The 27,092-nt window shown below is 30.1% G+C and overlaps 2 protein-coding genes across 2 annotated transcripts in view; one reads left to right on the top strand and one right to left on the bottom strand.

Annotated features, from left to right (window-relative positions):
- Positions 1-219: 219 nt before the first annotated feature.
- PGO_052340 (CW-type zinc finger domain-containing protein) lies at positions 220-10,890 on the top strand (the record flags this gene model as incomplete). The annotated part of the gene is made up of 1 exon (XM_028686612.1): positions 220-10,890. One exon carries the CDS (start codon positions 220-222, stop codon positions 10,888-10,890), a length of 10,671 nt encoding a protein of 3,556 aa, XP_028542413.1.
- A 1,560-nt stretch (positions 10,891-12,450) lies between these two features.
- The window catches only part of PGO_052330 (phosphatidylinositol 4-kinase), a gene marked incomplete at both ends in the record, with an annotated part of 15,260 nt that continues 618 nt past the window's right edge, over positions 12,451-27,092 (bottom strand). The window contains 4 exons of the mRNA XM_028686611.1: positions 12,451-12,583; positions 12,777-12,881; positions 13,117-13,240; positions 13,544-26,943. Coding sequence (XP_028542412.1) covers positions 12,451-12,583; positions 12,777-12,881; positions 13,117-13,240; positions 13,544-26,943 — 13,762 coding nt within the window. The remainder of the gene's footprint in view (positions 12,584-12,776; positions 12,882-13,116; positions 13,241-13,543; positions 26,944-27,092) is intronic.

Genomic DNA, 27,092 nt, shown 5'->3' with positions numbered 1-27,092 from the left:
ATATATATATATGTGCAGATGCTAATGCTTAAAAAGATTTTCAGTTAATATTACTCATAGTCGCACGAGAATTTGCATCCCCAGAACGGATAAGAAGAATCTTGTAAAAAAAAAAAAAAAAAAAAAAATTAATAAAATTAATAATCTTTCCTCTCTCCTCACCCCAACCGTACTGCTTATCCATTCCCATTTGTTGTACACATATGTGACTTCCAAATTATGATAATAAAGAAAATAGCCATTGATGAAAATGATAAATTGATACATAACAAAAACAATTCTTTACAAAAAATAGAAAAAACAAAAAAGAAATATGTCAACTCCAATTTAAACACTATTACAAGTCAAAATTTTATGAGTAATGTTGAAAATGAAAATTTTCAATGGGATCATATTAATAATGGAGAAGAAAATACAAAATTTGAAAAAAATAACAAAAAAATAATAATGAATAATAGTAATGCAAATACGGATTTTTATACTCCTGAACAAGATAACTGGGTACAATGTGACCTATGCGAAAAATGGAGAAAATTACCTGCAAATATTGATATGAATAATTTACCAAAAAAATGGTATTGTAATTTAAATAATGACGAGAAATATAATTCTTGTGATATTGAAGAAGAGTTACTTATCTATAATAATGACTTAAGCAAAAATTCCCTTTCAGGGAATCTCACTGTTGATATTGTTAATGAGTATGAAAAGGGTGTGAACACAGATAATATTATTAACAAAGGTAATCATAATGATGGTCATAATGATGGTCATAATGATGACCATATTGATGACCATAATGATGGTAAAACCACGTTTATCTCTTCCACAATTGACCAAAATACATATTATGATGAGAATGTACAAGATTATTTAAGTGACAAAAAATCATCCGATTCGAGAACATCATATACTGATGCAAATGAGTTTGTAATCAGTGAAAAATCCAAAGGGTTTCATCGTAATAGTACTGATAAGAATATAAAAAATAATCAGTATGACCATAAGAATTTCAGTAAATCCGAACTGAATGGAGAAATTTTCATTCATGGTAAAAATAACTCATCATGTGAAATTGTTAACAAATCGGTGTTTCATTTTGGAAATGCTAGTAAAACAGATTGTGTGAATATAGTGAAAAAAAAAAAATATATAAGTAAGAGCAGGAGTGTTTATGACCACATGAATGATGAAAGCTGTTGTAAAAGTCATGACGACAGCGACGATGGAAGGAGTTGCAATTCCCACGACATGAACACCTTGCAGGAGAGCATAAACACCAAATGGAAAAATGGAAAAAAAGGAATAAATCTGTTGAAAAAAACTTATAAGAAAGGAGAAGAAGTAGGAAGAATATCAGGGAGCGATAACAAATGTAACGCACGTGTCAAGAATGCACAGTTCGATATGGATCCTAGTAGTTTTCCAAAGAATAAGGACTTCACTAATCCATTTATAAAGCAGAAGAAGAAGAAACGGAAGAACATAATAACTAGGCACAAAAGAAGCAACAGTGATGGAAACATTTACGAGAAAAAAAGAAATAGAAATGAAAATCATCTGTACAGAACCCATACAAGTGACACTGATATAAACAAAACAGGCAATGTAAAAAAATTTAAAAACTATAAAAAAAAAATTAATAATTCGATCACCCCATTTTATTCATATATGCACTCAATCATTAACATAAATTTGAAAAAAAAAATAAACAAACCTATGAATGAGGTAAAAAGCCAGAAGAGGAGAAATAACAAAAAAGGAGTAGATGTAAATCAAAACGGAATTACAACATACGAAATGAAGGAGAAAATAGAAGACGATAATAGCAACACTGATAAGTATATCATCCCAGTTGGTGTGTCAATGGACAGAAAAAAAAAAAATAATTGTAAAAAAAAAAAATATAGCGATACAGATCAAGAAATAAATAACAACACTATGGGGGAAAAAAAAAGTCAGAAAACTAAAAATTATCCTGCTCAGATGAAACATGAAGTGGATGGAAATGTAAATTTTATTAAGCACACGCCAAACGAAAGAGAAGAAGACCATGGTGATGATTATATTGCAATGGACAAACAAAATAATGGATTTCTTCTTCACCATAGTGATGTTATTCTAAATGATCGAACGACATATGGAAGAATGCATGATTTGAATATAAATCCTACATACACACCAAAAAAAAATTATGATATTTATGATGAGCATAATACCAATCTCGCTTCAAATAAAATGGTGTATTATAATTCACCAAATAGTAACAATAATGACGAAACAGAAGAGGCAATTAATTCCTCTGATGGAGTCAAACGAATGAACGCAAGTAATAGTGCAGAAAATGGAACTATTACTGGTGCATCGAATAATGTAGTAAATTGGGTACAATGTGAAGATTGTAAAAAATGGAGAAAAGTGGATGCACATATCAACATTAGTATGCTACCGGACGAATGGTATTGTTCTCTTAACTTCTGGAGTAAATATAACATTTGTGAAATGGAAGAAGAAATACTCATTGAAGAAAATGTGAACACAGAATCTCAGCAATGTTCTGACAGAATGCAAGAGGAAGAAGAAAATCTCCCAATGTTGAGTTCTTCATTGTCAGATAAAAAAAGTGAAAAAAATGATAATAGGTGTCATAAAAACGAACGAAATAACAAGAAAAACATAGCAAAGATGACCAACAACAATTCATGTCAAACCCCAGATAAACTTAACAATCAGGGAAAAAGTAAAACAAAGAAAAAGAATCGAAGTGTTAATAGCAGAACAAATAACAACACCGATGCGATAAAAATGAAAGAAAAGAAAATTTCTTTGTTGAATAAATCCAACAAAAAATCACCCAAAGGAGGTAATTCAGTTGAGGTAAATATATCAAATATAAATTTGCAGGGTTTAAAAAATAACATGCTGAGTGAATACATGATGATGGACGATAATAAAACTTTTCTTTCTTACATTAAAGAAAATAAATTCATTGATAATTTTAAGGAGTACGAGTTTTATAGCCATATGCTGAGATACAATTACTCCTTACCCCCAAATTATTATGATTTAAAAAACCCGTTTTACAAAATGGAAGGAGTAGAAGAGAATAAAAGCAGCAACAGTGATATAATGTGTTCAGATAACAAAGGAGAAAAACATATCTTAACGAGAGAAGAGTTATTTAACAATTTGCCAGTTTCAACATGTGTGTCACGCGAAAGGTATAATATGCCAATACATTCGTCATACACATCTATGTGCTCACAGGAAGGGAACTTTTTTAATGATGGATTTGTAAAAAACCACAATAGGAGTAGTAGTAATAGCCACCTTATTATGCATAATGAAAATGAAAATAATAATAATAATAATAATAATAATAATAATAATAATAATAATAATAATAATAATAATAATAATAATAATACTTCATTTGAGGGGCTAGAAGAGAGAAAAAACAAATCTAGCAGCCATTTTCAAGAGGATGTTAATAAATATTGGCATTTATTAAATGATGGGAAATTAAATTATTATTTAAATAATGCAAATATGTATAAAATGTTTCATTATTTGCCAAAATATGATTACTGCAAATATTACAACACGATTGATAGTCAAATTAATGAGGAAGAATTAATGAACAAGAAAAAAAAAACCCTTTTGGAAAAAAATAGAAATATGGAGAACAGCACTAATACTAGTTTTTCATATTGTCCTTCCATTTGTTTAGATGAATATAAGATGAAGAGATCCAATTCTCACAATTTGGTATGGGATAGTGGAAACGAGGTCTATACCAATTCCACACTAGTGAAACAGGAGTTAGAAAAAAATTACCTTTCTGACGGTATCCTACAAATAAAGAAAAACAAAAGAAGAAAGTTCATTAAAAAGAATCGTGATTGTAATAATTACATGGAACAAAAATCGAAAGCATCTCAATTTTTACATTTTAACAAAGATAATAATAATAATGAGCATGAGGATGATGATTTTTATTCCTTAAATAATGATAACTCCACGAGTAATTATAAATTTATAAAAAGTGAATGCAGGTCATCATCATACCCTGTGGTTGTAGAACCGAAACATTATGAGAAAAATATCGTAAGATATAATTCGCATCAAAAAAGAAAAATTCAGTACATGATAAAAAATTTATATAAAACAAATACTCCTTTGCATAATTACAAAGGGGATAATAGTACTAGTGGTGGTTCTAGCACCACACATCGAGATGTACTAATGGAAAATCATAGGGAAGATGATGATATGAATGAGAATGATAAAGAACAGAAAGAGAACAATAAAGAAGGTTATAATAACATCAAACTTTGTGATCTACTAGTTAAGAGGATGCAAATGGATGATAACTACAAAGGTACAATTATTAATAGAAATATAAATTTAGAAGTACCATATATCAAAATCTCAGATAAAGGAGTCTTAGATTCGAAATGTACTACTGTTCAGGAAGGGGAGGAGGGGGAAGGTCATAATTATGAGGATACATATTTGCATACTCATGTGAATAATGAAAATGAATCTGTCAGTAGAGGGGAAAAATCTCTATTTGTTGGAAAAACTAACATGGATGGTAATTATGAAACATATTTTGAGAATTCCCTTCAGAACGAAAAAAAACATGAACTAAGTCAAATGTATTGCAATAGCACGATTAACAACAAAAGGAATAATGATTCCTATGATCCAAATATTAGTTCTATTGCTACTTATCATTTTAATGATGAAGACATGGATAGAAAAATTGTATCTCATTATCTACGTCACAATAATATTGATAAAATAATTGGAGGGAAAGAAGGAGACTTAAATTGTCATACCTCTATTGTCGACATGAACAGACCAATTTGGGAAAATGATCTAAATAGTACATTTATTGATAATATTCAAAGATTGCCAAGTGACACGAAGAAGAGTGCTATTCTTGATGGTGGAAGTAGCACAATTTTTAAAAGTGAAGAAAAAATAATGTGTAAATACAGGGATGACTCAAAAATTCAGGAACAGCAAGAAGGGGATAATAGATTGACTGATCTGTATTCAAAGAATTATATAGACGAAAGAAATTATGACAGTATTTTGCTGCGAACGAAGAAAAGTAAATCTTTAAGCAAGTTAGAAGAATCGCCTCATTATTTTTTTCCCTTGGATAGAAATCAGCGTAATTTTCTCATAAATAATAGTGCTAATAATAACAGTAGTAATAGTAATAATAATAGCAGTAGTAATAATAATAGCAGTAGTAATAATAATAGCAGTAGTAATAATAATAATAATAGCAATAACAATAGTAGTAATAATAACAGACCCCAAAACAGCCCATGTAATAGAACAAATTTCGAAGACTACGCCGATTTACATCGAGATGACATTGCTAATGGTGAAGTTGGTGCAAATATCTCGGGTATGCATTTAGAGAATCTTATGAGAGACAATTTCATAAGTAAATATTATGCCAAATTGAAAAATGAAAAAATTGATACATATATTAAGAACGATTTTAACACATTATTAACTTCAGATGACTATATTAAACTTGGAGAATACCTAAAACGAGGTAGAGGAGGAAGTCATACTAATCACTTTGAATATATTTCCATGAAAACTGATAGTAAAGAGGAAAAAAGTATTCATAACAGAAATGCAATTACTTCAACCCATGATAACTCCATTTTAAGAAACATTTACTTTAACAGCTTACCTAACTTTTATTCACTTAATAAATTAATGACAAGAATTCCTCTGAGCCATGAAATGAGTGAAAGTAATTACACCCACACCGAGACTGACGTGGGAATAATTGGACCTACTGGAATTACAAATGTATTCTCAGGAATGGTAAAAAACGATGATGACGTTAGTAATAATAACAATAAACAGAGCAAGAGGCACACTCAAGCAAATTCGCAGAAGAATTCCATAAAGGGTTCAAAGATTTTGTGCAGAAGTGAGACAAACTCGAAAAGCCCATCTAAGCACGTGGGAAACAGTAAAAAAGGTAGCGAAAAAAGTAACGAAAAAAGTAACGAAAATAAAGGTAAAAATGCAAAACTGAAAGGTATCCACGTGGATACACTGAGAAGCGATAGTGTTGTATGTGTTACCAGCAAACGAATTCCTGATCGGGGAGAGGAAAAGGAGAAAAACGAAAAAATTGGGAAAGGCAAAAAGGTAGAGAGAAACGAGAAGGGAGATAAGAATGATAGACATGACAAGCACGTCCAAAATGATAGAAATGATAAACGCGCCCCAAATGATAGACATGAGAAGCACGACGTGCAAGATAACAACGAGTATGTGACATTCACAATGGATTACAACGAAAATAAAAATATCATCAAGGAACTTATTAGGAATCGAGCCAATCTGTTATCCGTATGGACCCCAAGAGGGAGTGTATCATCATCTTCATTACATGAGAAGTTATTATCACATGGTAACAGCACGAATAAGAGGGAATCGTACAAGGGAGACCGAATAAAAACAACCATACTGAATGCAAAGAATTTGAAGAAACACATCTTAAGTAACCGTGTCATCATATATTCTAAAGGTGGAGTATCCCTAGCATATAATGTAGATGAAATAAATAAAAATAGTATTTTTTTTTACAGCAATGAAGAAAGCAGTCTTAACAATAATGCAAATAATGGAACAAGTACCATTAACAGTGCTGTCAGTAATGCGACCATTAATAATAACAGCAATAACAACAATAGCAGTAGTAATAAAAGCAAAAAAACTCACGATGATGTTAATAAAGATTTGCTGAATGATATTGAGAACAATAATATATACTTCAATTATGCGCATAATATAAATTTTAATGAAATGAAGAATAACGATTCCAATAAAGTAAAAAAAGTTACGACTTCTGTTTTTTCTTATGATTACAAAAAAATTATTAACGAAATTAGTCTTTTCAATGATAACATAAAATATCAGATACCTCATTTGAAATATAAATTCAAAAAATATGTTCACGTTCAGGATGATAGTAATCCTAACAAGAAAAAGAGCAACGCTAACGATTCTGACAAAAATGAAACTACGATTTTTTCTTCCCAGGTCCAGAACCATGCAAATGTAATTGATGACACATTGCAAATACAAAGTAGCAATGATATCCACACGTTGATTCCACATACCAGTACTGATAAGAAAAATAAGGGAAAAAAAAATTCTCCTAAAAACAAGGTAGAAGAATCATCACCCATAGGAGCAGCATCAGATGATTACTTAAAAAAATACGCACAGAAGAACAATAACCTAGATCACAATCAGAAGAATCTAAAACAGATTACTATGAATAAAGCACAAAAAGGACGTACGAATGAATTGCTACTAAAAGAAGAAGAAAAAAAAATGAGAAAAAACAAACCTTCTGAGTTCCCACTAAATAATAAGAAATCATTTTCATTTGATGTCCAAAATGAATCATGCATCATGGGGGAAGAAGAAAATGCAAATGAAAAAAATAATAACAACGATTTGATTATTTCTTCACTCAAAGAGCGCCATTATTACAGTGTCAAGGATAGGAAGAAGTATGACGAACAGATTAAAAATTGCAACGTGGATAATAATGCACCCGCTACATATGCAAATCCAAATGTAAGGGAAAATATTATAGAATCATTTCAAAATGGTGAATGTATAGAGAAGAAACCAGAAAATGTCATGATTAGTCATATCAAATCGAAGAAGAAAGGTAGTAACAAAAGTAATACTTACATCGATAGAAACGGAATCAATAGCGAGGCAGTAGCAATAGTTGACCGATTTCACAAAAAGAAGAAAGAAAATGGAAAGGCCAAAAAAAAAACGACACCAAAAAATTCTGAAAAAAAAAACAAATTAGATCAAGTAAATGTTCTAACAAATGTTTTAGCAAATGAAATTGATAACACTCTGGTGAATCAGCCCCTTCCAAATGAACTGCGTACAAACGTGAAAGAGTACAAAATTGAATCACCGAAGAAGAAGCAGAAACCATATTCTTCCAACTGCAATGAGCAAAGTGACAGAGATGGAAAAAAGAAGAAAAAGGATGAAGAACAAGAAGCTGAAGAAATGGAAGAAAAGAAAAAACAACATGATGAGGAAATGATGATTAATAGGAGTGAGAAAAATGCAAAGAATGATGATGGGCAGTACTCCAATTTCGAGGAAGAAGATGAAGCAACGCATATGCCAGAAGAGGAGGATATATGTACCGAGGAAAACCCGGGTATTAAAAGGGAGGAAAAGAATAACACTAGCAATGATAATTATAAAAACGATGAGAATAGCAGTAATAATAACAATGACAATGGTAATAGTAATGACAATAGTAATGACAATAGTAATGACAATAGTAATGACAATAGTAATAGTAATGACAATAGTAATGACAATAGTAATAATGAGCGAGAGAAACGAATGAACAAAATGGGAAAGAATCAAGTAGCAGATATCTGTAGCTTTCCTTTAGCCTCCTTCAAAGCACGTGGTAGTATTGAAAAGGATGATTTTGAACAAGATCGAAAGAAGACACAGAATGGAGACAGTGAGTACGTCTATGATGATAATGCAACAAGTGATACCATCACAAATGCATATGTGAAAAAAATAAAGATGCACGATCTGAACAAGGGCAAGTGCTCCTATGACAAGGGTAATAAAAAAAATTCTATTTACACATCACGTAAATTAGGAGCAGGTAAAAAAAACATTAAGGATAAGGAAGAAAAAGAAGAAAAGTCGATAGATAATGATTTAAAAGATATAGATGAAGAAAACAGTCTTGGAATCGAAAATTCTCAGTACAGTGGAAAAATAAATGGAAAGAACGACACAAATCAGGTGTCAACTAAAGTGGAAAAACAACTCAACCTGGATAATAAAACAAGAGAGAAGAAATTAAGATGTACTAAAAATCATGATGACCGTAATGATGAATGTATAGTTAATGACAAATATAGTGATAAGGGAAGAGAAGAAGAAGAAAGAAGAGATGAAGAAAGGAACAAAGTTGTAGATAAAAAAATACGCAATAACAAAGGAGTCGAAATGGATACGCCTTGCCATATGGAGGATTATAACAATATTTCAAAAAGTGCAAAAGTTCACAAAGGAGAAAATAATATTAATAATATGCACCATACCAAGGGTCCGAATCGTAAACGTAAAATCGATCAACATTTAAAATATGGTAGCCGAACAAACAGCACGGAAAGAAAAGAATTGTGTATTCAAAAAAATGAGAAAAAAGATGATCATATACATAATTCTTTTGATAATCATCATGTTCGAAATGAGGAGCCACAGAACAAGAAGGAGAAACATACACATTATAATTTCGACAAAACATCAGATAGATATTATTATGAAAATTACAGAAAAGAAGTAGAAAATGAATGTATACCTAGATCATCCAAAAGGAAAGAGCAGGAGGAAGTGGATGAATCTTTTATGATGAAGACAGATGCTGGATACATGAATGAAAAAGAAATAGAACGAACTCAGAAACAAAAAGGGAGTAGCGAAGATGATCCTATTAGACCCTGCTTCAAGAAGAGAGCCAAGACACATGATTACAAGGATGCCCAAGATGATTACCAAGGAAGACGACAACACAGCTTTAAAGGTAGTGATTTAAACGGTAGTTATAACCATAGTGAAAGCAAATCAAGTTTGAATAACGATCGGGCCATTAGAACTTCATGCACTACTGCCTCTATGGATGAGAAGTACGGCTATAGGAACAGTGATAGGAACAGCGATAGGAACAGCGATAGGCATAGTGACAAGCATAGCCATAGGAACAGTGATAGGCATAGCCATAGGAACAGTGATAGGCATAGCCATAGGAACAGTGATAAAAACCTTGACAAAGGTGAGAAATATAAAAATTATCAGCCGACGTATGACGAAAGGGGCGATAGAGGATACAGCAGGTATAACGGAAAACACAAGTTGAGGTACGACGAGGAGGAAGCAGGTAGTAGTAATAGGTATGATAAATATGCAAGGTATGAAACGCATGGAAGATACGAAAAAAACTACGATAGACAAAGTTATAGCAATTGGCATGCCCGTGGTGAGAAACATGACAGGTACTACAATAATGTACACGAATATGAAGAGAAAAATGCAAAGAGAGTGGAGGAACATTTTAAAAATGTAAATTATGAGAACAGACATGTTCTTAACTCTAGCAGTCGAAAAAATAGTAGCCACAGCCCTATTAACAGAAACAGCCACCATTCGGAGGACAAAGAAAAAGGGTTCTTAAATAGGAATTATAAAAGAGAAAGGAAGGAATGGGATCAATGGGATCAACGGGAACAACGAGAGAAAGGCGAAGAAAGAGGAGAAGAAAAGGAAAAGAATTATTCAAAACATACAGAAAAAAAAAACAAGTATGGTTATATGAAAAGCGATTACAAAGGTAGATACGTGGACAGAGACAAGGATGATGAATGTTATAGCAGAAAGAAAAAACAGAATAATCATGAGCTTGAAGAGAATGACCAAAACCATTTTATGGACAATCACAATCGCTATAGTAGATCGGGTGACAATCATCATCATCATAATAATAGTCGCCATGACAGCAATCATTACGACAAACATTACGACAAGAATTATGACAAGCATTACGACAAACATTACGACAAGAATTATGACAAGCATTACGACAAACATTACGACAAGAATTATGACAAGAATTATGACAAGAATTATGACAAGCATTACGACAAGCATTATGATAACCGTTACAATAATCATCATCATAGCAATTATCATTATCATCGCCCAGGAGATTTTAGCAGGAAATTTACAAACAAAAGTTATAAATATAACCATTTCCATGAGGGATAGCCCCATAGTAGTTTTTGTGTGTGTGTGTAAGGATCAACGCAATGTGATGATTCCATTTCTCAAAATAAAAAAAATAATAAAATGGTATGATACATATTCGAATTCGAGCTGTTTCAAATATATATGTCATAATGGTGTACTACCTATTTTCCAAAGAAAATAAAGAAAGGAAAGGAGGATCGGGGAGAGAAGAAGACAAATTCTCCCCCCCCCCCTTTACACCTTTTTATTAAAAAATGTGCAAAAAATAAGGGTTCTTGTTTTTTGCTTCCATTTACTTTCGTTTTTGAAGGATATTGTGTGAGATGTAAATGGGAAGAAAGCATCATGAATGAAATTAAAAACCAAATCTGACCAATCAGAAAAAAAAGTTAAATTTGGATGAGATATATAATAAAATGAAAAGATTTTACATATTATCAAGATATAGGATAAAAACCGAACATATATATATGTTCCATATGAGAGAATATAAGACACACGCAATTTATGTACATATATATATATACCCGCTTTCAAATTGGAGGAAACATTGCTCACCCCTGTGAGTACAGGGAACGACACCTATTACACAAATTAGCACATATATTGTTTTACGTGAAAAATCCCAAATGGATATTTCTGACCTTCCAATGGGGGCAAGCGAAACACCACACATGCACAGATATGCTTATACGCAGATACTTCATCGCATAATTTGAACGCAATGAACATGCCACCAACACTTGGTTTGCTTAACTAACAAAGACGTTGAAATGGCCTAAGGCACATAGTTTTGTTTCTTTTCTTTGTTTTCTTGGTTTTTTTTTTTTTTTTTACATTTTATTTCCCATATTTTATTCTATTTCAAATTAGCATACTTAATTTAGTTTATTTCAGTTTAGCTTAATTTAGTTTAATTTAATTTTATTTATTGTTTTTTTTAATTTTTGTTTGAATTTGGCACAATTTAATATCATGATTAATAATTTTATACCCTTTCTTCGTACTATGCCTACGGACGAGAGAACCGTAGTATTTATATATATATACACGTCCGTCCCTTCCTTTTTCTCTATATTCTCACGGCTTCGATAATTAAATTTACTATTATTTTTATTTTTTTTTTTTTTTTTAATTATTTTTGTATATACATAATTAAAAATTTGATTATTTCTTCACCCCTTGTATGTGGGCATACTTAGGAATAAATTCCTCTATTAATTGCCTTAGTTTTCTTTTTCGCACATTTTTTATACGCTTATAATTGTATTTTTACGCATGCATATAATACATATATATATGTATAACAAACACATTCCTTTTTTTAAAAAACAAAAAAAAAAAAAAAAAATAAGAAAACAAAATAAAAACACGTGAAAAAAAAAAAAAATTCAAAACTGCTAAAACGTATATATAATTATGGATCAAATTATGGATCATTATATATATATATATATATATATATATAACTGATCCAAAGGGGGGGGATATATATGAGGGGTCGTAAATGTGTCCTACTTTGTTGACATTGTCAAATTAATTAATTCACGTAACTTGGAATTATAAAAATTGAACTGTTCATTGAATTCCTTGTTGGATATTCTGAATGTAATCATACATAATTGTAGTTATGTTATTATACGCTTGATGAATTTTATTTATCATGTAAATGCTTGCGTCGTTGTCGCTTTTGTCTAGTTTAAGACGCTTCCTGTATATTGCACCACAAATGTGTTGGGGGAATAATTAACATACGTTGTTATTCAAAAGGGGGTAAAAATAAGTAAGCATAGGAAAAAAAATGTATATAGAAATAGATCAGTAGTTGGTTAGTTTACTAATTTATGTGCATCATGTGTCTGGATGGGTTAGGATATTTTTTTTTTTATTTTTCCATTACTCACCTTAACTTCTCAACTGTGTTATACTTAAAGCAGTTAATGTCCGAATGAGATAAACTCAGAATGGATGAAATCAACCAATCACTCTTTTCCCTTAACAACAAATACCTAAAATGGCATGAGATTTAAAAAAAAAAAAAAAAAAAAAAAAAATGTTCATGTCTATCTTGTGCATACCAAATAAGGACGATGTAATGGATGAAGGGTTAATTATTACACAAACATAGAGACAATGGTCGTGGTTAATCATCCAGCTTTGAGTTCACCAAAGAAAAAATAAGCACAACAAGAATGTGCACATTTTTAACAAATAATAACATATTCCTCCCCCACCCCTCCTTACCCTTTAACAACCAACTGAATGTAAGTAAAAATAAAATATTGCTTTTTCTGACTTTTCATTGTTAAGAGCATGATCATTTCTCTCGTTAACTTAAAAGGCGCCAATTCGAAATTTATGGAAATTCCTGTAACAAAAAGTAGAGATCAAAATGTGAATGAGAATATTAATTTGGGCTTGCGTGCCAAATATATTTGTTTTCATATACAAACACAAATAGGCATGCGGTCCTAAGGGATTTCGAGGTGGTGTGGTGATGGTGGGCAGAAATAGAAAATTGTTTTATTTTTTTATTTTATTATTATTATTTTATCTTTTATTTTTTTTTTATTTTATCTTTTATTTTTTTTTTATTTTATCTTTTATTTTTTTTATTTTTTTTATTATTTTATTTTATTTTTTGTTTTATTTTTTTTGCCTGCCCTCTTACCAGGGTAAATGTTGAGGATGTACCCAAAGTCAATGTGAATAATATTTCCATATTCATCGAAGAGTAAATTTCCATTGTGTCTATCCTTCACTTGCAAAATAAATGAGAGAAGAGAATAGGCCGCTAAGGAACATATAAAATTTCGTAACGCGTAAATATACGTGTTAATATGAGAAAATTTGAGATGGTAGAACTTTATTAGGTTTTGATACTTTCTCCCAATTTCATGTCTGCTCTTTGTATTTGCTAACACTTCAATAACTGCACCTAAATTTTCAAATTTTTTTTTTTTTTTTTTTTTTTTTTTTTTCTTTTGGGAAATTTCTATTCTTTTCGAATATCCACTGAACTGTTCAGGTATGAATGGAATTATACTCTGTTGTTGAATTTCCAAATTTTCTGAAACGTTTATTTGATTATTTTTCATCTTTCCTTGTTCTTCGGGGTCCCGTCTATGGACACTGGGTATGTGTTTGGAATATATGTCTGCTTCTTCTTCTTTTTCTTTTTCCTTTACCTCTGGAAGATATTTTTCATCAACAATGTTACTATTTCTGCTACATTGGTTATTAATAACTTCACCTTTAGTGTTCTCATTTTTCCTTTTTCTGAATAGACGGAAGGAGAAGGAAAATTTGCGCCCACTCTGTCCATTGATAGGAGAAGCACCCGTGGTATCTACTCCTTTTGTAGTTTCATGAGCTGTGTTATTGTAATAATCCGCATGTTCGTTCGTTTGCACACTGTTGTACTTGTTGGTTATGATATTGTATGGAAATAAATTGTAACCTAATTTGTAATCACTTAGAATATGAATAAATATGTGAATAACTTGTATTACCAATTTGTCTTGTCTCACATCATCATTAACTTTGTATATATAAGCCACATCCTCGTAAATTTTATCATGTTCATAAATTTTATTAGATTTTCTTTGCACAAAAATATTACTACCTGTAACTCGGGGTGCCGTACTAATGATATTACTTGTAGCATGCATTTCATATGACTTAGCCCTCCTCGTTGCTTGTGATGCCATTTCATTTTTATACGCTCGTGCGTTCTCCTTTTCCATCTTGCTACATGCAGAATGATGCTTACTTTTTTGTAAATACTTTTTTTTCTTTTCTTCTTCGTCTGCTTCTTCGTCTACTTCTTCGTCTACTTCTTCTGTTGGATAAAATAACCCTGATGAGATCATTCTTTTTACAAAGGTATCAACTTCTCTCTTTTCATCGATGAGGAAATTTCTCTCCTTCGATAGGTTCCCTAATTCAATACACATACTATCTTTGCTATTATTCTGATTTAAATTTTTCATGTTCTGAAACGGACAAGAATAGTTCTGAACTCCTCGTTTCCTGGAGTTGTTATCGGTTGATGTCATTTCCTTTAAAATTTGGTTAAAGTACACATTGCTTCTATCTCCTGCGTTCACTTGTACTTCCATCCATGGGTTCACTACTCCTGGTTTTGCATTTTCTCCTCCCTTTCTTAACACTCGCTGGTTGTTCTTGTATGTTTTGAAATTCAAAAGAATAGGAGACCTCGTAGCAGACATGAGAATTTTTATGTCATCCGAGAGGTGAGAAACCACATTGTTGCTTGTTAATAATTTTATTTTTTTCACGTTGATGCTATTGAGCAAATTTCGAATTTCCATTTTTACAAAATCATGTTGTATTTTTTTATCCAATTGAGATGCTCGTTGGCTTGTGTAGAAAATGTAATTATGAAAATGACATGATTCAATTAACATCTTTCTGTTTTTATAACACAAATTTTGTAGAAATAATTTTTTAATAAGAAAACATTTTAACGTTAGTACGTGTGATTTTTTCACATAATTTTGGTATTTAAAAAAAATAAAGTTACTAATGTTTATATTGTTCTGATTTATATTACTACTGTTTAGATTTCCATCATTCCCGTTTCCATTGTTTTTTCCATTTCTGTCATTTTTATTTTCTGTTGATGAATTCCATTTTTGCTTCTTTTCATCATTCTTCTTCACAAGGAGAAACATAAAAAAGTCCTTGATTGGGTTGGTCTTTTTGATAAATAATTCCGTGTTGAATAATACACACTGGTGGTTTATGTTCTTATTATCCCAAGTACTTAGTGTGTTATGATTAGTATCACCATGATTTTCACATGTCGCTGGAAGTAGCGTTTCACTTTTTGTATTTAATCCTTTGGAGACATCATAGGTGCAGGGTAAGTCAGCCAAATATTCATCATTTATATACGTGTGCAAATTGAGAAAAAACTGGTATAAAAAACGAAAAGAATGAAATGAAAAAAAAATAATAAAGAAAAATATTCGATTCCCTACGTCTACCTTTAAATATTCAAACAGTTGCAAATACATACAATTTGTTATTGTGCTTTTTTTATACATGTATATCAAATTGTTTACTGCTACACTCTTTATGAATAGACCATACTGTGGATGACTATACAAAATTTTGATTATATCATTTAAACTAAATTGATTACAATGGAGAAATAAAATATTCGATATAGGAACATAAACAAGTTTATTTTTTCTAAATAAAAACAAATTATATTTATTTATTGTCAATTTGTTACTTATATTTACTTGAATTAGGTATTGATTTATTATATTTAATATATCTTTGTAATTGTACATGCATAGAAAATTCACCATTTTGTGAATATCACTGTTTATAAAATTTATTACTTTCACAATAAAGGTACTATATAATTTCGGGTTATTATGCATGTGTCTCTTGATATATTTGGCCACCATGAATAATGAGTATTTACTTATCTCCTCATTCATTTCCTTCAAATCAATGTTAAAATTGAATAAAGAGTTGTAAAAACATAAATTCAGATATGTATATATATATTCAATTTTTTTAAATATTTTGTAAAATAGTGACAAATTGTGCCTGTAATAATATGAGTACAACACTTTCAATAATCCTCTCCCTATTTTTATTTTATAATCAAATATTTCAAACTTTTTCCTATAACAAACGTTGATATTCGAATGTAACGACGTGTAATTGAATATGTTGTTAATATAATTGTTTATTTTCTTTTCCTTGTAGTTGTTGTTAAAGCTTATAAACAAATGTTTTATTCTCTCTATGTTTTCCTCCTCCTCCTCCTCTTCTTCTTCTTCTTCTTCTTCTTCTTCTTCCATGTCTCCTATATCAGCTTGAAGAAGTTTATTAATGCTGCTGTTTTTGATACCCCTTGACTCGGGATTAACGAACAGATTGTTGACTCTTACAGGATTGATAGGGTTATTATTATTCCCCAAGTCCTGATTTTCCTCTTTTTCACCTTTTTTCATTCTTTTTCGACCGATAAAAAACTTTTTAATATTCCATTTTGATCTCACAGCATTATTCTTACCTCGCTGTGCATCTTCCTCATGTACACGATAAATGCCGTTATAGTAATAAAAGGCACTTCTGCTTCCATCACCACTTGTTTCTTTTTTGAAATTTTTTTTTTTTTTTTTTTTTTTTTCTCTTTTTCTTTCCTTTTTCTTTTTTTTCTCCTTCTTTTTCTTACTCATTCTAGCCAACTTAGCTTTGTAATTATCTGACAAAAGTTTATAATTCTGGAAGTAATTTATCGAAATTCCATTCAAGTTCCTACCCTTTTTCGGCACCTTATCTCTGAAGAAGTAGTTATTTATAGAAAGATTCTTTGCATTTCTTGGTGCATCGTATTTTTTCCTTCCTCTCTTTAAAAAAAAGGCCATCTTCCTCATACTCTTCCTCTTTCTTGGCTTATTTGACTTCCCATCTTTTCTCTCGCTGCAGCTACTTCTGCCACTGCTTCTGCCACTGCTTTCCTTGTTATGCTCCTTCTCGCACTTATCAATTTCAACACGTTCTTCTCCCCACCTGGAACTATGAAAACTAGTCTTGCTGTTACATCTGATTGCAATACCACTTAGACCACTCATGTGAGCCCATGGTTGTCCTCTTTCCGATTCTCCCATTCTAAGAGATGTATTTCTCTGGTTGTGTGTGTTACATCTGCGTTTCTCACAATTGTTATTTATACCTGTTACATGAAATGATCGTCGATCCAAACCATCATTTGCATGGTACTCTTCTTCTGGAAGTACATCATTGGGAATGTTGCAAAAACTTAAAGAACTTAATCCATTTACACTAGTTTGATACGTCATGTAATCTTGCTGGTAAGCACTTCCGATAAAATCATTTTTGTGTTTATTTTCCAAATTGTTTATCACATTTTTATTTGACAAATGAATATTTCCATTGCTGTAGCTTTCCTTTTTCTTCGTTTCAATGTCATCCAAACAAATATACTTTATATTATTGAAAATGCACATATCTGTAAATAGTTTGCATTTGTACAAGTTCATGTATATACTTTCTACTAAATGCAATGTGTTCATAATGATGAAATCAAAATTGAGTAAGTGCCTGATATTTATGACAATGTCGTTTTTCCCATTATAATTCTGGAAGGAATTAATTTCTTTTTTCTTTTTGAAAGTTTTATATGAAAATATGAAGTAATTTTTTTTTTTCATATCTTTATACTTATACTTCATCTCGAACATGTACATAAGGCAGTTGTAAATTATATTGCAAAGGTATATATATTTGTTTATGCACATGCACCGTAATTCTTCTTTAATATTATAATCATACAACCTTTTTTTGTTTCTTTTATAATAATTTAACATATACTTATATGCATTCAGCAGGGCCACGTCTTTTTCTTGCGCTTTCCGTTGACAAAACAAGTTCGCCCAATCTTCCTCATCCTCTGCCTTCTCATCTGCTACCTTCTCAACCTGGTTATCACTCCCGTTACAACTTTCTTGTTCTTTATTATAATTTGCATTGTTGACATGCCCATTATACCTTTTTGCTTGCCGTCTCCTTCTTATGAACTTGTGGTTCCTCCTCTTACAATTTTTCTCTTGACAGTAACAAGTATCATCACATGGGCTGCACTTGGCATATTCCTCAAATTTTCCTATATTTTCATCATCATAGTAACAATTTCCCCCTATCTTTCGTGTCTCCATTTCATCCTTTCCTTTTTCATTACCCATTCGAGTCACTTTTTTCTTAAAAAAAGAAATAATCCCACCAGCATATTTTTCTGTAGTAGTATTCTTCTCTTTTTGTTTATTCATTTCAACACACTTTTTGTTGCATCTCAACTGTTCATTTGTGTACATCTGGGAAGGACGCATCTCTCCCAAGTGTTCCATATATGATTGTCGTCTACACTTCTTTATCTCTTCCATGCAACTTTTTTTTCGCACAAAATTTTCCTCATTTTGTGAACTACACTCTTTGGGTTCAGCCTCAATCGATTTAGTCCGTAAATTGTTTTTTTCTTCCTCTACACATTTTTCTGCCCCTTGACTTACAATGTGGTTAATAGTACCACACATACGACTCGTCGAATTAGGAATTGCCAATTTTCCTTCATTTTGGTAAAAAATTTCGAGATATCCCATCCTCCCTCCTCCTACTTCTGGAGTCTTCTGTTCTTTATATGAATCTTGCATGATCATGGTATTTTCTTCACCTGTTTCTACATTTTCAGTTATTGAATTTTCCTCACTCGCTTCTCCATTTCGAATTGCTAAATTTTCATGAAGACTATTTTCTCTGTCATTCAGCTGTTTTACATTTTTTCTCGAAATTGAGATAATTCCATTTTGTGCATCCTTTTGCACATTTATGACTCTTGCTTCATTCGTGGGGGCTGCACATTTGGCTAGTTGATCTTCTCTAATGTGTTTCTTCCGTTTTGTTTCTGCTCCTACACGATCCCAAACGACAGGAAGTGCATTTTTACCATAGGAACCAACAGAATATTTATTTGCACAATTGATGCAGTAAATATCTGGAAGTATGTTATCAAAATTGTGAAAAAAAAAGCATAAAAATAAAAAACCTTTCTGTAGTAATAGTTTATTAAAATCGAAAATGTCATTAATGCATAGAGTATTTATTTGTTTATTTATAGTGACCATGTGGTTTTTCTTTTGTTTACTTCTGCTCGTCATAAATATGTACACATTAAAAAAGGTAAAAAAATTATGCAAATTGTAATCGTACAAAAAATAGCTATATTTATACTTTGAATATAATTGTATAAAATAACTATAGGAGTGAAAAAAGTTGGAGGTATAATTAAAAATCTGAACTATACTTGAAAATAGAATACATACAAAATGGTAGTTTATTTTTAATAATTTAAAATTGTACAAGTATATATTATTCATACTCTCCATATGTACACTGTTATAAATGTCCTTAATCTTTGCATTTTCGTGTATGTAAAAATTTATAAAAAGTGAAATCACTGATATATCTTTAAAGCAATCCAAAAGGTAAAAAATATTTTTCATATTTATTTCAAAATAGTTGTTTATATATTCCTTTGTTTTCTTTTTAAATATTTCCTTCAACTCTTTGAAAGCGTCCTTATATATGCAATCATTGTATTCGCTCACACTTCCATCACTTTCATCTTGTGAAATTATTTCCTCATTTTTGCAGTATACAACATTGGGAAATTTCTGATCCTCATAAATGTGACCATTTTCTGCAGACACAGAATTGAACTTGTGCACACGAGAAAAATGCTCATAGCTATCCTTCTTATAATTATGAAAATACAAATTTGCATTCTTGTAATAATTTAAATGATAAAATGTTTTCAAATTTTGCAGCATGTTAAAAGTGTTAATAAGACGATACATATAAAAACTTTTTATAACAAATTTTATCTCTTTCATTAATGAGAACGTGCTATAATTTATACTCAATGCTGTGTTACTAAAAATTATGAAAAATTCTAAAGTGACAATCAAATAATTACATAAGTAAGGAATGTTTAAAAAATAAATTTCCACAATTTTTTTCATCAGGTAGTAGTTATATTTATCCAACAATTTTAATTTCCTTTCAACTGCTTTTGTCTCAGATAAGTTTATATTCCCATACATAAGAGATATAATATTTACATAAACAAACAATATCAACACATTGTTAATAAGGGTTATATATTTTTCCAATATATACTGGTGTGAAAATTTATTGCTTTGAAGCTCATTCTGAATTGATAATTTTCCCTTTCTTATATATTCATTTACATAGTACTTGATCATTTTAATATCACTTTCTACAAAATTGTGTTCCTCTTTATTCAGGAACAATGATTTCTCGCGCTCACTTTTTCTCAAATCCATCCCTTCTTTTTTCCTCACATGCAGCAATCTGTAATCATTTAATGAGCTTATCCTGCACATAGGAGAAAAAGACTCTTTCTGTAAATTCTTCTTATTACCATAAGGACTGTGGTATACAAGATCACTGTCATAATAATCATCATTTTCACCCTTTTCACCCTTCTCATCATCCGAGTCATTCACGAATTCTCCTTCCCTGGTGTGAAGGATTATTGCACATCTATCTATCAGAAAATTTGCTACAGTTACAGACTTGACAAAAAATTTGGCCAAAATTTTTACAAATTTGTAGAAGAAAAAAAAGTAGTAATTGAAAAAGGCATACTTGTAATTATACACACATAGAATAGTCGAAAGTGTATAGAGGACGTATATATACTTATTCTTTATGCTTATTTTTGAAATATTTGTATTTCTGAAGGGTGTGTGTGGGTGTCTCCTTAAAATATGATCAAAATTGGTGTTGTAAATATTTTTAAATCGTTTATTCTTGTTTTTAAATATGTTATAATAAAAATAAAAAAAATAAAATTTGAAGTTTTTCTTAACAATTTTGGAAATGATATATATATAATTATTGTTCAGTGTATCCAAGTTTAAATTATTAATATTGGTAGCTAAAAATATACATATTACAAAATTTATAATATTCATATATTCCTTAAAATATTTCTTATTATATAATACACGCTTGCATATTTTTATGTCATAAATGTTATATATAAATGTATTTCCCCCTCGTATCTTTTTTAAAATCTTAAAATAATTCACATCATTATTTATTGTTTCATTTGCCAAAGTATCATCATTAGTACTTCCAAAAAATTCACTGAATTCTTTATTCGTTTCGAAAAAATTAGAATTTATGTTTTTTCTCCTTCTAACAATTCTTCCATAGTTCAAGAATGGATCTTCGCTCTTATTATTCATTGATCTTATTTTCCTGCTTCTATTATACTGCTTTTGTTGTTTCAATGATGGGAGACTCTTCATCATCATCATCATTACTCTCCTATTGTCATGCATTTTTGAGTAGCTCTTTCTCCTGTCTAACCACGGGTTGTTACTCATTTCATATTCAATATTCTTGTCGATTTTATTTGAGGTTTCTACCTCAATCTGTTGAACAGATGAACTTTTATCCAATTCTCTTCCGTCTTCGCTGATATGATCTTCGCTTTTTCTCACACCACCGTTAGTCTTACCTGTTTGAATATCCAACTCCTTTTGCAATGGCTGCCCATTGTTAGATTCCTTCCTTTGTATCAATTCTGTTGATCTGAAATTCTGTTCCTTTCTCTCTGAAACAATATCTTCGACTGTTCCACTTTGATCACTTTTCTCCAAACAGTGTGACATACTAGCATGAGAATTTAAGACACATCTAACTGATTCATCGCAAACGTTATCACGAGAAGAGGTGTGGTTTGAAAGGGAAATGATTCTACTACTCCTCTTCCTCTGTCTAATACACGTGGAGCATATCTGATTGTGCTTCCACACATCGGACATATATTTATAATTATAATCCTTGTACCTTTTGGTGTATTTTTTGACGCAGAAAATGTAAAATTCATAATAAAAATAAGAATACAAATTTTCAAAGAATTTTGAACAATTTAACATCTTCAAAAAGAGCAAATAATTTATAGTAATGTATAAATTGACTTTGTGTATAATTTTGATCATAACATTTTTCTTCTTATCTATGAGACTTTTATAATTTTTTTTTTCCTCATATATCATTTTTGAAAATGCATAATCCAAACTACTTTTCTCAATGTTCTTTAAAAAGCATATGAGAAAACTACTGTCAAATAAAATGTTCAATTTCAATTTGAAAATATGATCAAATATATAGTATATATAATTCCGGACAATTTTATTATAATTCATAATATTCATCAGTAAAAAAAAAGTAGAAAATATAAAACTGTAATCGTGAAAATTGTGCATATCGTTTAAAAATACGTATATCTTATAATTAATTAATTTCTTTACATTCTTGTGTAAATATTTATTTCGAAAAATAGATTTATCAATAAGTAAATAAAGGCTATATAAAATATATTCCCTTTTTCTCATACTTTCTATATAGTATATTATAAGTAAATACAACTTATCAATATCGTTATTGTTTAATTTCAGTTCATCATTCTTTGTTTTATTTTCTTTAACCAATTTCAAAATTTCCTTTTTGCACACATTATATATGTTCATCTTGTTCATATATTTAATACATAAAATTGGAGTTATTTCAACAATTTTTTTCTTAATCAGTTGCACTTCCTTCCCGTTAATGTAATCCTTTTCATATATATCATAATACAAAAATGTGAAATACAGCTTATAAAAATATAAAGATAACAACGTTAAATATTTGTTATATTTTCTTAAGTTTCTGTATAAATAGTGAAATGTATTGCTGAACAGATGTATTTTCACTTTGTCGATTATTCCTAACAATATATTCAACGCTGCCTTACGGTTATTTCCTCGAAGAAAAATAGAATAAATCTCACCATTATCATATTTGCCTCTTTCCAGATCATCCATTTTTTCTCTTACTTCTCCCTCTACATTTGCATATTCTTTTATCATCCCCTCGTACATAATTTTCTTTAACGTTCTACCATTAGAAGGTGTGCACCTTTTCTCCTTTCTGATATTGTATGCATGTGAAATGGTGTGTGTATTATTCCATGAAATTTCCTCCTCTCGTTTGCACCTTTTCCTAACACATTTTGAAGGCTCATTATCTCTATCATATGAAACTGGTTCGCCCTGCAATTTTTTCTTCTTCATTAATTCAGATTCAATTTCTCTATCCATTCTTTTGATTATTTCATGATGTAAGTGTCCATTAATTCGGAGAAGGTCAAAATAGGGAAGAGGTTTTTTTTCAACAAAGGAAATAATGAAAAGTAACATGGCAGAAATGTATTTGTATATGTGCACATATGGTATTATACTTTCGAAGGATTTGAGGATGAACAAATAAAAGTAACTCATATGATCACTTGCATCATAGTTAAAAACACAATAATTGTAATTTACAAACAAAAAATGCAATAAAAAATTTTCGTCTTTTTTTTTTTTTTTTTTTTTTTTTTTTTTTTTTCTTATTCTTTTTTTTTTGGGTTGGTAGTATTTCCCTTTATTTGATACACGTCCCTTAGCCATGTTGTCACTTTTGCTTAATCTCCTTAAACTCATTTCTTTATTCAGATCAATCGAATTAATGGAATGGAAGGAATCGCTAGGGTGATCGGAATTACTTTCCAATGGATCAGCACATATGTCATTCGGTACGTGTTTGATTTTCTTTATTTTTTCTTTTATGTTTAAACTAATGTTAAAAATAACCTTACGGTTTATTTGCTTCTTTTTTTTCTTCAATAAAAAATATTCATTGATGTTATCATTCAAATTGTGCAAAAATTTCAAATTAAATAAAAAATTAAAATAATAGTTTTCATTGCCAAAGTAAGGAAATTTGTGGTTTACAATCTTCTTCAAAAAGTTGTAATTGGAATAGCTCTGTTTCTTTTCTATGCTTGAAATAATAAAAGTTTTATTCGTAAAAAAAATACTTTTTTTTTTTTTATCACTCATTTTTATATTACTATGCATCTTAAACATTCGATTAAATGACGATACGTTTTCAATTAGATGACTTTTTTTTTTTGAAAAATTGTCTTTCACAAATGAGCTAAAATTATTTTTGAACATAGCCTTGTAATTAAAAATGTTACTACAATAGTAGTGTACCTTGTTTATGTATATCGCAAGATAATTCTTACAATTACTCTCAACGTTAATTTCTTCCTGTTTTTTTTTTTTTATTAACTCTGACAAGAGCTTTTTCATCAATAAAGGAAAGTATATTTTGGCATAAATTTCTTCCCTTCCTCTGGGAAATCGTCCACAACTACTATACGTGTAACTCCTTAAGGTGCAATTGCTGATGGTATGATTTCTGATCATGCAGTTTTTGATGATGCCATTACCAACTTTCAATATGTTCTTCTCCAAAAGATCTTTAGTATCGCTCCTATTTGCACAGTTGTCACGTGTATGCAATAAACTTCCAACGTCTTTTTCCAAAATACCTATGTTTATAACATCTGATATTGTATTATTACGCGTCTGGTTAATAGCTGCATCTGCTCCTGAATCAACCGGTGCTGCTGCCACAGCATCCTTCATCAAATTGCTTCTACTCTCTTTAAACGAAACATTCTTATAGGAATCCTCAGACAAATAATGAAGAAAATTCAACTTGACATAGGTGTTTACCTCAACATTAATACTATTTTTTTCATGTAAAACCAGATTTGAATTGACCAAGAGAACTCTATCTAGGTTATCATCCCGTGGAATATTTTTCTCTTCAGATTTGTTATCCTTGAGTTGGATTTCATCATTCGGTTCTGCTTCCTCCTCTCCTGTCGATATATGATCAGCAGAAGGCTTGATTTCCAACATATTATTGTGATACCTGTCTATGACAACAAATGTATCTCCCTTTTTTTTATATTTAGTCAATATTGTTTGTATGAAGTAATTTAATTTTTTATTATTCAAAATGAGACAATTTATAACTATAAAGGCGTAGCTGGTTGCAGGTGGAGTTGCCATCGTGCTTCTTAAAACAAAGTTGTAAAAGAAAGTAACAATGTTAACAATATGTATAACTTTCTGGTTTGTCATTTGTATACCTAATATTTTATTAACAAAGGAAAATTTATTGCTGCTCAAAATGGATTCAAAATTCTTTGGTGCTATATGTAAAAGAAGAATTAGTATCAAATACATTTCGTACATGTAAAATATACAACTTTTCAGTAGGTATATATGTGCAGAGTTGATTAGAGAATTATTATTTGCTTCTCCTGTTCCAGTTACTCCTTTTTCCTTTTCTCGATTTTTTTTTTTAACATTTTTGTTGATTATATAAAAAAGGGTGTTAAAGTAATATTCGTATAGGTATAACACCCTATTGTATAGCACTGCTGAGAAGTAACCTGTCTTTTTACAATCTTTTTCATTAGCAACTCGATAAATTTCTTGCACCACATATTTGGCTACTTTCCCAATTGCATTATGCAAATAAATAGTTAAATATATTCTATCTTTTTTGATTAACAGAATTTCTGACAATCGGAGTAATTTCAAAAATATCAATTCTTTCACTCTTTTGTTTTGTACAAGTAGAAGCTTCTCACAATCTTTGTGGTTCTTCCCATCAATCAGAACATTTGCTTCATTTATAAGTGTTGTGGGTTCTAATGTCCCTTCATTTTCTTCCTTTACAAGAAGATCAGCTTCTTCTTTGTTCTTCCTCTGAAAGGTAATAGAAACAGATTTTTCTTCACATAAAGAATCTAACAAATGGTAATCCACGGTATTCTTCACTATACTCAAGAGGGTAAAAATGCAAAAGACATTCTTCCTATTATGCAAAATATACTTTTCTACATGCTTCAAAACTTTTAACTTACTCATGTATTCACATCCAAATGTAACAAAATTTTTGTAATATAACACTAGCTTATTTTCTCCATTTTTCCTTTTGTACTTTTCAAAATAGTACATATATTTATCAACCAATATATTGACAACATTGTACACATAATCGTAAAAACAAATAAATAATTTATCAGTATTGGAATTTTTTTTTATATGAATAAATAGGTAAATAATTAAATAAATATATTTTGAGATCACATAAAATTTCTTCTCACTTAAAATTTCAAATATTTTAAATTTATAAATGTTAATTAAAAAGGTTAATAAAATATTTAAATAACATAGGTGCATTAATTTCTCTAAAGTATTTATTTTCTTAAAAAATAAATATTTTTGTAAAGTCACAAATGTTAATACGTGCAAATAATACACAAACAATTGGATAGTATTATTTTCTTTATAATTCCTATTTAATGTCACAAAATAGGATACATGAATGATGATGTAGCTAAAATACAAATTCAGTGATCCCAGTTTTAGACTAAACTGTAATTCTGATTCTTTCTTCTCGTAACATCCTTTAATTTCTTTATTCCTTGTTGCTAGTCTGGTTTTAAATACTTCCCTCAGATGGCTTTCAAAGGATGGAAGCAAATTGAAATATAGAACAAGCACATTACTGTCCTGTCTGCGTGCAAGAGAAGGTGAGAAGTGGAGAGGAGAATGATTGCTGTGTATCCATTAGTTCTCATATTTATCTACACTTTTTTGTATACACAATTAACGATTTTATTATTTATTTAATTTATTTATTATTCATTTATTTATCATTTATTT

This window comes from Plasmodium gonderi (genome assembly GCF_002157705.1).
Source record: "Plasmodium gonderi DNA, contig: Chr05, whole genome shotgun sequence".
NCBI classification, from domain to species: Eukaryota; Apicomplexa; class Aconoidasida; order Haemosporida; family Plasmodiidae; genus Plasmodium; species Plasmodium gonderi.
This window is presented reverse-complemented; position numbering and strand designations above follow the sequence as displayed.